Source organism: Pollachius pollachius (assembly GCF_949987615.1).
Source record: "Pollachius pollachius genome assembly, chromosome: 5".
Lineage (NCBI taxonomy): Eukaryota > Metazoa > Chordata > Actinopteri > Gadiformes > Gadidae > Pollachius > Pollachius pollachius.
The window spans coordinates 6,752,035-6,766,653 of record NC_136938.1 but is presented as its reverse complement, the minus strand read 5'-3'; the positions used below and the strand labels follow the sequence as shown (position 1 = coordinate 6,766,653).

At 46.0% G+C, this 14,619-nt stretch overlaps 1 protein-coding gene across 1 annotated transcript in view; it reads left to right on the top strand.

Annotated features, from left to right (window-relative positions):
* Window positions 1-700: 700 nt before the first annotated feature.
* The window catches only part of LOC307075660 (protein unc-13 homolog C-like), a gene marked incomplete at both ends in the record, with an annotated part of 102,104 nt that continues 88,185 nt past the window's right edge, over window positions 701-14,619 (top strand). The window contains 4 exons of the mRNA XM_079736322.1: window positions 701-4,841; window positions 9,345-9,367; window positions 10,564-10,610; window positions 12,712-12,790. Of these exons, the coding sequence (XP_079592448.1) occupies window positions 701-4,841; window positions 9,345-9,367; window positions 10,564-10,610; window positions 12,712-12,790 (4,290 nt within the window). The remainder of the gene's footprint in view (window positions 4,842-9,344; window positions 9,368-10,563; window positions 10,611-12,711; window positions 12,791-14,619) is intronic.

Here is a 14,619-nt window from a genome sequence, read left to right as displayed (position 1 = left end):
TAATCTCAATGTGGTAATTAGGGTTTTCTGTGCCATTGTTGCTTTAATTGATATGTTTTATGCCTCCCATGCCTGGAGTCCTTTCCAAAGGATACAATGTGAAATTATACCTGGAAAAGAGAGTAAAAAACAAAGTCAAATCCAGGGCAAATTCATTGAGTATTATTATCACTGTGTTGGATTCTTTACTACTTTACTACTCATATTGTATCACAGTGTTGTAGAAGATGAATAGTTGTGTGTACTTTGCAGCTCTAAAGTATTTAAGTTCCAAATTAAAGATTGTATTATTTGTATTGCATTATTACATAATAATACAATCACCAAGAGTCTATTGAACTAAACAAAGTATTATTTTCCCAATCTTATTTTTTTCTCAATGTATTTCTCTTGGTTTGTTAATCTAAATTAATGTGGATGTATTCCCTGCAGGGTATAGCTTTGTGCTTTACTCTGTAACTCTGCAGAGAAGTTTCAGACACAGTTTCTAAAACGTTATTTATTTCTCTTTTCTTTCAGAGCACTTCCTCCAGTTCTGGGGATTTCTGTTGGAGTCACTGCTGTGTGTTAGTCTTCAGTCCAACTCTGGTTTGACTGCATTCAGCGACGGCCTATATTGTGAAGAACTCATCTTGCGCTGTATCTCAGCTGAAATCCACTCCTACTGCATGGAATAGAAAACGCTGAAGGATTGCTCTCCATGGTTTCTGCCTTAATCAAGACCATATCATCCTACATTGAAAAGATTTGCAAAGGAATGTTTACAAAGAAGTTGGCAAAACGAAAAGAAAGAATTGAAAATAAAGAGCCTTTATCAAGTGATTTGCCAGCAAATAATCCAACTCTTTCAACCACGTTGAAGACTACAGTTAAGAAGATCTCTAAATGCTCTTCGACGCGTAATATATCGCTTGACGAAGACTGTAGCCAGGACGACTGTTCCTCCCTCTCCCCCACCTTTAGCTATCGTGTGGCGATAGCAAACGGACTCCCTAAAAATGTCCTTCTTTTAAATAACAATGATCGCAGCTACCCAGAGTTCCTTTCAGTCAACAGTTGCTATCCGGACTCTGTGATTGCCACAAAACCCATCCGCAGACTTAATGAACACAAATCTCACACAATGCCAGTAAGACGAAACAGGAAGAGCCTCATCAGCTTGGCTCCTTCTGACGGTAGCTCAGAGGGCGAGCGCGTGGAGCGCTCCAGTTTGCACACGCTGCGCCTGGGAGCCCTGCGCAAGCTGAGGAAATGGAAAAAGAGTCAGGAATGCGTCTCCTCCGATTCGGAGGTGAGCAACTGGAGGAAGACCCTGGGCATTCGGAGCAAGTCCCTGGACCGGGCCGGGCGACATCAGAAGAGCTCGACCCTGGAGCCCGGCTCCTCCTCCACGGGCTGCATCAGTGGCACCCAGGACGTCATGGAGATGATCTTCAAAGAGCTGCAGGGAATTAGCCAGATAGAGACAGAGCTATCTGAGCTACGGGGCCATGTAAATGCACTTAAAAGTTCTATTGACGAGATCTCCAGCAGCGTGGAAGTAGTCCAGAGCGAGATCGAGCAGCTTCGAACTGGATTTGTCCAGTCCAGGAGGGAGACACGGGACATCCATGACTACATCAAACAGATTAGCCACCAAACTAATAATGCAACACTAAAGTTCATCAATGTTCCAGAGGAAAGGTCAGAGAAAACAGAGGTTCTTATATATAAAATTCTAAAAGATAAATTAGGATTTATAGATGCGCATAAAACTATCAAAATCGAACTAGCTCATAGGTTAGGGCAACAAAGAGAATGTTCCAATGCAAAACCTCGCCCTATAATCGTTATTTTTGCAACACCCCAAGAGCGGGATTTAGTCCTAAAAAAATGCTATAAACTTAAAGGTACAGGCATAACTGTTACAACTGACAGTATAGCTACTGAAGGCAAGGAAAAAAAAGACAAAGCCATGTCTTTATCACAAACTTACGAAAGTATGGATATAAAGATCTCAGGCAAGGATAAGGTAGTAGAGAGCGACGACTGGGACTCTATGGACAGCGATAAAGAGCTAGAGGAGTTAAGCAGGAATAAATATGCAATGGTCATTTCAAAGCCTGCTCACAAAAGTAAATCGGAGAAGAGGAGGTCCCATGATCATAGTCGCTCAGATGAAGCTGGATACTCAGGCTCAGTTCACTATGCTGAAGATACCTACGAGGAATCCGACAAGCATTCAAAGGCATACTACTCTGATTTGACTCCTGGCTGGCTATCCCAGAGTGACTACTCTACTCCTAAACTAAGCCGTTCTGAGTCTGATTGCTCAAAACTCTGCCAGTCATACTCTGAAGACTTCTCAGAGAGTCAGTACTTTACCAGAACAAATGGCGGGTCCCTGCTCTCCTCCTCAGATCAAGAACTGTGGCAGAGGAAACAGGAGGATATGGCCTCTTCCTGGTATGCTAGCCCTAGCCACCCTCTAAGCCAGGAGAACCCACCATATGCCGAACATAACGAGGTTGAGACCACGGAAACGATTGACAGCGGGGTGAGCAATGGACTTGTCTGCATTTCTGGGGACAGAAGCCACTACAGTGGCTCCCAGCTCTCCTTACAGGGAGACCTTTCCCCCTGGAAAGACTGGCACCATCTAGAACAAGGTGCGGATTCTGGCCTTGAAGCCTCTATTGAGGTATGCAGCCCCTTTGACCCATCAACTATCCCTGGTTTCCCAGAGAATATAACTAAATGCCAAGAGGTTGATTTACAGTTTGAAGGGGATGAAGATTTTATGATGCTCGACAGAGACACTTCTCTACCACCGATTACCACCCACATCATCCCACAGCCAGTAGAAAGGGAACCTGTCACTAAAGCATCTTCTCGTCAATCAAAAGAAGGCTCAAAAATGGTTGCCAAAGAAAACACAAAAGTAACATCTAAAGATGTTTCTAAGGTAACATCTAAAGATGTTTCTAAGGCTGCCTCTAAAGTTACCCATAAAGGTACTAGCAAAGTGGTTCCTAAAGAGGAAATCCCTCAAGTATCTCTTAAGGAAGTCCCCAAGGTTGCTGCTAAGGCTCCATCTAAGGTGCCCTCGAAAGCCTCATCAAGGAAAGATTCCCTAAAGGACATTCCTAAAACACCTAAAGAATCTGCTGTCGTTACCCCTAAAGAGATTTCTAAACTCACACCTAAAGAAGGCCCAAAAGCTCCCTATAAAGAAACGACTAAGGTCAGCTCCAGAGTGACTCCTAAAGAGGCCGCTAAAGTCCCCGTAAAAGTAATCCCAAAGGAATTTGAGATTGGGACCCCTAAAGCTAGTCCAAGACAGTCCCCAAAAGAAAGCCCCAAAGTAACACCAATTGAAAGCCCTATTTCCACTCCTAAGCAATCACCCAGAGATTCACCTAAGGAATCGCCTAGCGTCATTGCTAAAGAGCCGCTAATGTCTCCTAAAGAAGTCACCAAGGTGGCTTCTAAACTATCCTTTAAAGAGGGCCCAAAGGAGATTCCTAAAGTAGCCTCTAAAGAAGCCCTCAATATTGCCCCAAAAGAAGCCTCAAAGACAATCGCCATTGAGACACCAAAAGTGGTCCCCAAGGACACTCTAAACGTGGTTACTAAGGAGACTCCTATGGTAACCCCCGCTACAGGCGCTCCAAAAGTTGAGCCTAAGGCCACTCCAACAGTCGAGCCTAAGGATGCTGCAAAAATGGCCTCAAAGGAAGCTCCTAAAGCCCTTACCAAGGAGGTCCCTAAAGGGTCTGTTAAAGAAAACCATAACAAATTTCCTGAACTTGATGTCAACCATAGCTTCCACCAGAACCAGACTAAATCGGCCACCATGTATCGCAGCCAGAGCGAGATTCGGTCAGAGAAGGTGGACGAGCTCCCGAAGACCTGGAGCAGCAGGCTTAGTATAGATCTCAGTGAGAAGTCCTTTGGTTTTGGGTTTGGCTCTACACTGCAAAGGGCTAAATCAGCACTGGAGGTCGTTTGGAAGTCTGGTGCCCCCCCTCCCTCTGCAACCTCGGGCCCCCCCGTCCAGCCTGCCCCTGAGGAGCCGGCCACCTCCACTACCTTCATGGGCCGGCTCCGCAGCATGTCCACCTCCACTCCGAACGACTCCAGCACGACCACCACAGAGTCAGATGTTCCCACGGAAACCTTCTCCTCAGACTCGGTGGCCGAGACAGGGGATCCACCGGTGGATGACGAGACGCACTATGTGGAGGTGATGGAGCAGGTGCTGGCCAACCTGGAGAACAGAACGAACGTCACCGACGCCGAGGATGCGGAAGACGCGGAGGAGCCCACACAGGAGTATGAGACGTCTCAGGACTACAACGAGTCCGACGATATCGAGGCCACGCAAACCAATGACGATTCTCAGGACTTGCTGCTTGACAATTCGCCAGTGTTTGAAGCTGCAGAAGAAGACAACGAATCCAACACAGAGGCACTCGTCGTGGAGTATGACTACGGCGCGGACGAGTCGTACGACGACGACTACAACGACGACTACAAGACCCACCTGACGGGAGACATGTCGGACTACGACGCCATGGTGGAGTACGTGGACGTAGAGGAACCCGACGAGGACAACGACATCACCGAGGAGATGGACGGGGCCGCTGAGGAGCTGGAGGAGGTGGATGACATAATGGAGGAGGCAACTGAAGTGTCTCAAAAAGTGGATCAACAGCAGGAGGACGAAAACAGAAACGTCCCAGAGGAGAAGCCGGCAGAATTGGCGCCCAAGAAGCGCATTCGTCCAACGTTCAAGGAGGCTGCGCTGAGGGCTTACAGGAAGCAGATGGCTGAACTGGAGCAGCAGATCCTAGCCGGAGGTATGACGTTTTTCATCAGTTTGAATGTTTCAATAATGTTATTAGAATATAAAGTGTTCGTTAACAGCATATTTCAATTACATAGTGGCTGTAACGCCCCCTCGTTTAGAGTTTTGTCACATAAAAACATGATATATTTTGGATTTCATTGAAGACCCCCAGGTAGTTTTCAGTATAATGCTGACGCCGACAATAAAGGGACTGGTTTGTCTATCAAGGGCATATTTTAGAATGACATGTTAATTATTCTGAATATTTTGCAAACCGACAGTATTCTTACACTATAAGGGACTTGGATCATAGATCTGAGTCTGTTGCTTGGAATATGTTTGAACTGGCGCAGTGAACGGACAACTTATCTTGTTACATATACACGTGTATGTCGGCTTTAGGTATGCATTGGATTTCATATTTGTATTCCCATACACGGTTCATATTGCAGTAGGCTTTGAGTTGAAGGGTTTTTCAGACAAGGTTTAAGAGACTGTCATTTCTAATGCTAATTTAATAGACCATATATAGAACAGTTGCCATGGTTTGTGAAGCTGCTATTATTTTTGTGAAAATAGCGTTAATTGGAATTGCCATGGTAATTCTGCAGTTAGTTTGTTCCTTATTTGATTTTCTTTCTTTGTGCTGCAGTTGTTGTTTGAATTAGGCTTAATAGAAGTATGACGCAGGCTGTAGCCCATATCTGGAAGATCGTTCGGAGAGAGAATTAAGCAATCCAACAACTTGGATAGTTATAGTACAGATAATGGAGGCACAATTGTGAGATGCATTGATATTGATCGGCATAGAATTTCGAATGGCCATAGACATCAAGTAATTAGCTAATATTTCTTAAAAAGACAAATATAAACACTAACTTTCGAGACTAGACTCACTTTTATTTTATACAATATCCATGATCGCTTCAGATCAATCTACTGTATGACTTTTGTTATTGACATGCCAGGGTAATTCAATTTTAGGGACTGTTTAGCGGTACCCTTCGGTACACCCAAGTAAGCTACCCAACGATCGTCCTTATCTGCAATGTCTTTGATTTGGCTGCAGTATGCATCCACATTCCATAGGGATCTAAGTGATCATCTGAGGGCCCAAAAATGCTGAGCTACCCAATTCACAAGTTGAAATCAAGTACGTCAATCTGAATACACAAGATCGGTGAAGTGTTACGTGGTTAGGTTTAAGCAAATTGCAGTTATATAAAAATGGTCTCTACTATAAAAATGTTTATGTCAACGATTTTTCATTTGAATATAACAATCCAGAATGAATGGACCCACGGGATCAGGCTTAGGCTCGTGTTTCTGCACCCATCCTCGTTGTAGAGATGATAGTATCTCTCTCAATGCTGGGCTATGGCTGCTTCTGAAGGACACAGAGCCCCCCCCCCCCCCTCTCTCTCATTCTCCCTCTCGACTCATCCTCTCATTGTCTATCTCTCTGTCTCTCCCTCTCATTCTCTATCTCTCTCTCTCGTTCTCTCTCTTCTCTCTCTCTCTCTCTCTCTCTCTCTCTCTCTCTCTCTCTCTCCCTCTTCCTCTCTTGCTCTCTGGCTCTCTCCCTCCGATACGTTATTCTCCCTCCCCCTTGGTCTCTCTCTGTTACAGTCACTGTCGTTTTCTTTGTCTCTCTCCCCTATGTTATTCCCTTCTCCCTCTCTCTCTCACTCGCTCTGTCTCTTGCTCTCTCTTGCTCTCTATGTTACTCTCTCACTGTCACTTTCTCTCTCTCTTTATCTCCCTCCCTCGCGCTCTCACACGCTCACACATGCACTCTGGGCTTCTCCCTCTGTGTCCCCCCTCCCTCCATCTCTACTCTCTCGCTCTGTGCTTCCCTGGGCTAACATGCACACTCCAACTCTCTGCACTCTCCCTCTCTCTCTCTCTCTCTCTCTCTCTCTCTCTCGCTCTCTCTCTGTCTGTCTCTTGTGTGCTTGTGTTCCGTGGCGTGCCGGCTTGTGCTGTTTTGGGATCTGTTAAGAGGGGCCCGGGCCATGCTACCGCTGCTGCCAGCTCCTGCCTTCACTGAGGGCTACAGCAGCGTCGGCATTCAGATGCTAATTCACACTCCCAAGGGCGCTCTGTAACCAGGTCATCCTTGCTTAGAATATTTATAGAGGTCTGTGCGTAAAGACGGTGTTGGGTCTTAAGGGATCCCGAGGAGGAAGGCCCTCACCATGCTCAGTAGGGGGCGGGGGATGTATGGGAATAAATATGTAGATTAGAGGGAGGGGTGTGGTTCGTGTTTTAGCTGATGGGGTACAACATCCAGCCACTGGGTGACCCCTTCACCTGAGGCGGTCCCTGATGAAGAAATAAAAGCAAATGGGCGTACTTTAACGATTTCTGATGTGGTGCTGAGCACTCACTATCTGTAAGCCTGCGAGACAAGATTCCAGCACTTCGGGTCTCCCTGTCATATAAATTCAGACACTGGTTTGTTAGTAGGCGGGGAAGATGCTGCCGTGTATTCCTTCACTTTCGCTGGGGACATATTTCTGTCAATTAAGCTAGCCCGCGTTGCCTCTGGCAGCAGCCCAACCAGCAGCCGTCACACACGCCTTCTGTGGTGCTCGCTCGCTAAAACTCTTACGTAATCTCACAAGATATAACGCCACATGGCCTGGCACATGGAGAGGCTTTCCCCCTAAATCGACATTTGCATCTGTTTTTTTTACGTGTAATTAATAATTTAAACATAGCGGTGCGGCGTGCGAGGCGGCGGCGGCTCTCGACTTAAATCCATGTACATCATACCTGATGTACATCTCTGGAGGTCCGCTCTTTCTCCCTTGAAAGGGAACTGCGAGACGTATCACTTATATGAAAGGAGTGCGTATGCAAACACATCGTGTCCCATGGAATGATGAACCTCCTCATTGGCTGGAGGTGGGCATCTCTGGGCGCTGTGTCTTGTTTCTCTCCTGCAGTGGTTCCTTCCTTTTGTGTTGAAATAGTTTTGAATAATTGATCAATCTGGCGCAGCCACCACCATTCCTTTACTCCCCGTCAGCAGCACAGGGGCCAGGCACTCGTTCGGTTGCAGACGAGAGCTGATCTAAGAAGAGATAATGTTGAGCCCATGGATAGACGGTTTACAAAATTATGTTTATTTTGGTGCGTGTGTTTGTGTGCGTGCATGCGTGTACGTCATTGTGGATGTATGAATGTGCTCAATCGGGCATGTCTCGGGCTAAAGCTGTTTACATAGCGGTACTTTAATCCATACGCAGCAGGTTTGGAAGCTCCAGTAATCTGAATCTCATGTGCGCTGTGACTCGTTGTGGCTCGCGCCACGGCTGCAGGATTGACCTCCTCGAACCACTTCTGCACCAACACACAGCCAAAGCCCGGTGCCAAGTTTCCACTGGCAATCGATTACATTTTCGATCTCAGATATAAGACCTTTCCGGAACCCCATTTTTCTAATGACATTGAACGTCTCAGAGGGACTGGCTCTGCTCCGTGTAACCTGGCTAGGAGCTCTAGCTGGTTGTGGAGATGACTCTACTTCGAGTTCAACCCCGCTATGGCTGAACTGGCCACTGGTTCACGGTACCCTCAAAACCCCTCGGCTTCAATTTGGGGGTTATGCACCGTGGTTATGCAAGTATTCAATATGAAATTATTTTTCTCTCTGCAGGTATCATTGTCATATTAATGGCAACTATTGAATGAGCCATATGCTTAAGCCAGTGTTATGCAGGAAAAAACCCCCACATAAATTGTTTCTTTTGTAGTTAGGGACTCTGAGGAACCCGATCGACGTCTCTCCCAGCGTTAGTATTGTTATGTCTTAACCTGTCAGATATAAATGGCCGATCCCCTCAGTATCCATCGGGGGGACGTTCGATCCGTCCCCGGCTAGCAGACATTCTCCATCTGTGTCCGTGTGATTGGCCTAGACTGGGCGGCGATTTGTCATGCTATGATCAATATTAGGGTAATTAGACCTGTGCAGTCTTTCTTATTTAAATGTCCTCCCTGCAGTTTGTGTCAAAACCCGACACACGATACAACATCTCGTCACATGTCTAATGCCCCATGCCGTCCTGGCTGTCGGCTGTTACGATGCCCATGGCTAGAGTCGACCATTGACGGCAGTCCTTGATACGCATTGATTGGAAATCCTATATCGAATACAGAAGAGCTCCTTACATTCTTACCTTTGGCTACAGGTATATTCTTTATATAGGGCATTGGCTTTTACAGTTTCTATCTCCATTAATAGCGGACCACTTAACCCGTAGCGATGCGTTTCCTCCATTTTAATCTTTGCATTGATTTATTATGAGCAGTGTGAATATCCTGAGACTCATGAAGTGTTCACCTGAATGCAGCTCCTGTTTAACACTCCCTCTCTATACTTCTCTCTCTCTATCTTTCTCTCTCTCTCTATCCCTCTCCCTCTCTCTCTATTTTTCTATCATTCTCTCTCTCTCTCTCTCTTTCTCTCTCTCTCTCGCTTGCTTTCCCTCCTTCTCTTTTTCAGACAGCAGTGATTTGGACACTCAGGTTTTGACTTATTGTTACAGCATCAAATCACCCAACCTTTTGTGATTCACCCTGTGGCATTCACCTGCATGTGGATGACTATGCACGTGTGTGTGTGTGTGTCTATGTGTGTGTTTGTATTTTTGTTTAGTGTGGGTTTCTGTGTGTGTGTATTTTTGTGTTAGTGTGTGTGTATGTTTTATGTATGTGTGTGTGTTGTGAGAGAGAGGGGAGAGAAAGGCCTAATTATTTTTCCCTTACAATGCTGCATGAATTTCCAAAGAACTGCATTCCCCCTCATGTACAACCTCACATGAACAGAATCCTCCTCCATGCGCATGATGTCATACATCGTTAGGATAGAAATGTGTTGACCTCACGTATCTTACATGTGAAGAATGTGTTTTTGTGTGGATGCACAGACATTTAGAACAAGCACTTCACATTGCAGTTAGAATCCCGCTCCCTGGGGATGCTCTCAGCCCAGAGAGCGGTGGTGACCGATGGCATGAAAGCATGCGGTCACTCACCTCCAGCCCCCCTGCTGAGTGCCTTAACTCCCTCTGCTGCTCACACGAAAAACATGCCTCATTTGTCTGGATCCTGAAATGACCGGTGTTGGAGTGTGAAATACCATAATCACCCGTTACCTATCCAGTCTGAACACACACACACGTATGGAAACAAGCACACACACACACACACACACAAACAGTCAAACACTCACCCGCAGAAGGACACTCACACACAGGCACATGAACACAGACACACAAACACACGCAGACGCACACACACTCACACACTCGAACACATACTCACAAACTCACGCACACACACAGAAACACAGAAACACACATAAGCTCACACGCAGAAGCACAGTCACACTCACACACATGCACATGCACACAGACACACCAACATACATAAGCACACGCAGACACACAGTCACACGCAGTCACACGCATACTCACACAAAAACACACACACACACACACACACACACACACACACACACACACACACACACACACACACACACACACACACACAGACACACACATGCACACCCACACACATTCCGTCCTTTATGTTACGTGCTCCATTTCCACTAAGTTGTGTGTGCAGTGTGTAGGCACATGGCATGGCTGTGTCTAGCTGTCTGGACGGCCATTGTTAATCTACTTTTTTCGTTTCTCCCTCTCTCCATCCCTCGGCAGACTCGAAATGTCCTGGACCCCAAAATACTGGGCCTGCAGACTGGAGGGTGAGTGTGCTGATTGGACCACGCCCATATCCGTGCCCATGAAGACCTCTTGTTTCCCGCCCCCGCCCTCGTTTCCCATCGGCTAGTGTTCAGGGGTTTCCGGCTCCTTCCTCACGTTGCTCGATACGACGTTACCTGTTCTGCTTTGTCGGGTTGCAGTGATTGCTGTTTGGTTGGTTTAAATAGCAAAACGTATCTATATATTCGTGGCAAAAATATTTCTTGCCACGAATATATGAATTGTAAAATATACAAGGGCTAACTTGCTGGGGGAAGTATTGTTGCCATGGTAGCCTTACCAACTGTATGTAAGCTTTTCCAACTGAAGTAGGCCTAATATAGCCAGAGAACCATAATTTTTATATATATTAACAGTAACCGTTTACCAACTGTAGCAATAAAGCCGGATAACCAGCATATGAATAAATGTTATTAACATAACTGTTAGCTTTACGAACTGTAGATTCTGAAAATACATATTATTGTTTAATAAAAATGTATGTCTAATATCTACCTAACAACACAGCTGCAGATATTAACAAAGATATTAACAAATAACTGCCCTATCGCCATTTAGAACCGGAAACGCTATATTTCTATATATGTATCAGTTCCACGTATGTGAATATCAAGCCTGAACATGGGCAAGCAATTATGGTACTGACACGGGTTCACGTTCAAGGCACAAAGGGCCTTGTTCCGGGGAAAACGTGGAGGGTTTGGCTTCTCTGTGATAATTATTCTTATACTTCCCGTTGGAACTGCAGCACAAAACATCCACTTGCCGTGCACGATTTATTCACTGCTGACAAAAGATTTTATCTAGTAGGAGACTCAAGTTATGTAACGCTTGTGTTCGACTGTCCATTACATCATCCCTAATTTCACCCTGTGTACCAACAGCTCTATGGCTGTTCAATGGATAGAGTGAGGGAGCGAGAGGGAGCGAGGGGGAGAGAGAGAGAGGGAGGGGGAGTGAGAGAGAGAGAGAGAGAGAGAGAGAGAGAGAGAGAGAGAGAGAGAGAGAGAGAGAGAGAGAGAGAGAGAGAGAGAGAGAGAGAGAGAGAGAGAGAGAGAGAGAGAGAGAGAGAGAGAGATAACGGCATTGAAAGAAAGATAAATTAATCATGACGGACAGAGAGAAAGTGCGATAGAGAGAGACCGAACAAGAGAGAGAGGGAGGGAGATCAAAGGAGAGATAGAGAGGGACTAAGAGAGAGGGGGAGGGATAGAGAGGGCGACAAGGAGGCCCCTGGGAAAACAGCTGGCCCTGGAGAATTTGACAGGTTGCAGGAGTGCCTACAATTAGTTAACTCAGGGTCCCACCCCTGATGTCATGGGGGTGAAGGTGATGGGACACCCAGAAAATACAACACTTTGTGTGGGGTCCCCATGACGTCCCACGGAGGCCATTAAACCCTCTGGAGTGACAGGTCAGGTGATATCCCCTAAGGCCTGCCAGAGAGAGAGAGAGAGAGAGAGAGAGAGAGAGAGAGAGAGAGAGAGAGAGAGAGAGAGAGAGAGAGAGAGAGAGAGAGAGAGAGAGAGAGAGAGAGAGAGAGAGAGAGAGAGAGAGAGAGAGAGAGAGAGAGAGAGAGAGAGAGAGGATCCGGCACGACTATGGAACCAGGGCACGTCTGTGACAGGTGAAAGAGACAGCAGGGACAGAGAGAGGCAGAGGGGGAACGGGAAGGGAGAAAGCGAGGGGAGGGGAGGGAGGCAATAGACTCAGATTAATGTCTTCCTGTCACCATGGCTCACAGTTAATGGGAGGCACTTGTCTTTGCCACGGTAATATATACATTAATTACATGGGCTGCTAGACGCCACCACCACCACCACCACCACCACCAGCACCATGTTGAAGCCAAACCCTCTGAGGAGGCAGACCCAGACCCTAGCCCAGGAACAGAAACCTGGCCCTGCTCATGGAGGCGGACCCCAGGCGTTTGGCGGTGGGGGGCGGGATGAGAGATGTTGTGTTGTTGGGCTGATATAAATCACCCCCCCCCCCCCCCTTCTACTTACGGTATGGTCACATCTCCGCCAGTCACAGCATTATTATGATATTAATACACCTTAAATCTGTCTGCTCCTACAGGGTTGGCAGCATTCTTTATGGAATCGACAGCATGCCGGATTTACGCCGCAAGAGGACACTGCCTCTCGTCCGAGACCTGGTGAGTTATCTGCCTCGACAAGGTTATGTGTGCTTTATGTTGGATTTATGGCTGTGACCCCACAACACACGCCAAACCAGCAGCACCAGTGAAACATCACCTGTACAGTCAACACAGCAGTAGTCTAGCTGGGCGTGGCATCGTAATAAGGCTTCTTAAGTGTTGGCTCTGGTACTTTTGAAACCACCGTAAAGTATTTTACAAGCCTTATGATTTTTATGATCACATAATGTGAGTCGGACCTATAGCTTGCTGTAGTAAAAGCGTCTGGTGCTAAATCCATAACTCACTCTACTAATGTCTTCATTGTTGACTGTGCACATGCTGTGTTATAAAAGATACGTACGTGTATCTGTAAATCAACAAAACAACAACGCTTGTTCTAGTCAACTTTGTGTGTCAAATATGTATTTATCTTCAAAATGTATCTGTTTCAACTATGTATCAATCTCATATCTGGATCTAAAGTGTGAACTAGCAACACAAACGATAGCATCATAACCCATTTGAACATGACGAGCTAGCTTAGCATGCCGCTGTGTTGTAATGACAGCGCTAACCTCAGCCCTGACAACGATTTAAATTAATTAGCCCAGAGAGGGTTTTTAGGGTGCCACATCGCTGATGCCCTTCAATTTGTTTTATTGCATATAATCTGGTAACTTGCCCTGCTGAGGGGGCCTCTCCACCCCTACACTGTAGTGCTACAGCTGCACCAACGGCACACTTACTCACAGCGCCGTGGTGACAAAAAACAGATATTAATGACTTGTTTGTCCCGTGTGTTTTAGTAGAGTGTGTTTGCGTTGTTTGTCTTGTCGTCTGCCACGCTCGTGTAGTAGGTAGAACAAAACCCAACAAAAACACAAAATCTGATTCAGATAAGAATCGTAGAATAAAGTTTTGATGGGCATTCTCTTTTTTTTTTATATTGCTGACGTGCGTTCATGGGGAATACTGTTGAAGTTTGTTATCGTAAACGTAGATGCTGATGAATGATGTGTATCACAGTGGACAACATGGGTTGGTGCTGTGATATACGTGATGTGATAAACGTAGATACTGATGTAAATGTATATCACAGTGAACAACATGAGTTGATGCTGTGTTTGTCCATATCTCTCATGAAATTAATAACCTACAATGTCTTTGGTAAGTATGGGTCGTTGTCTTTCTTTCACTATTTTTGGACTTTTGCGTGTATATTTTTGCCATTCCTACATAGACCCATAACGGCTATGGGTGATATTTTTCAGTGAGTTGTCAGATTTCAGCCTGTCCGAAGCGCGGCCATTTTCCCCTGTTTTATTTGCTCCGCAGGGTGTGAACGTTTGATTCAACATGAAATGCTGACAACTCAAGCCAAAAATATATCTGAGGACTTCATTGACTTCTGATTTAACTGTGTGAGGCTTTTAAATCATGTAAAAGCAAACCCACGACAAGCCTTTTACACCCGGATGAAGTCAGTTATTAGCGATCTGATTGGTCCCTTCTCATGCCTCTCCTCTGTCAATGTCCCCCATTTTGCTGTGTGATTGCTACAGGGCAGCGCAAGCCTCTGATTGGTTGGGACGGGATCGGGATTTCCTTAAAAAAAAAAAAAAAAAGTAAACAACAAACACAGATTGACACGGCGAATCTGACTCTTTTTTAAGGTTCTCAACGGCAAACTCGGATGTGTCCGGGTTTTAATCGGGCGCAGCGTCTTATTTAATTTCGTTGGCCGAAGCAGCCCCGGCAGCATGTTGTTAAACTTACATCAACGCTCACAGTTCATGTAGAGGTCACGGTTCCTCCGGCATTCACCATGGCTTCCTTTACCATAG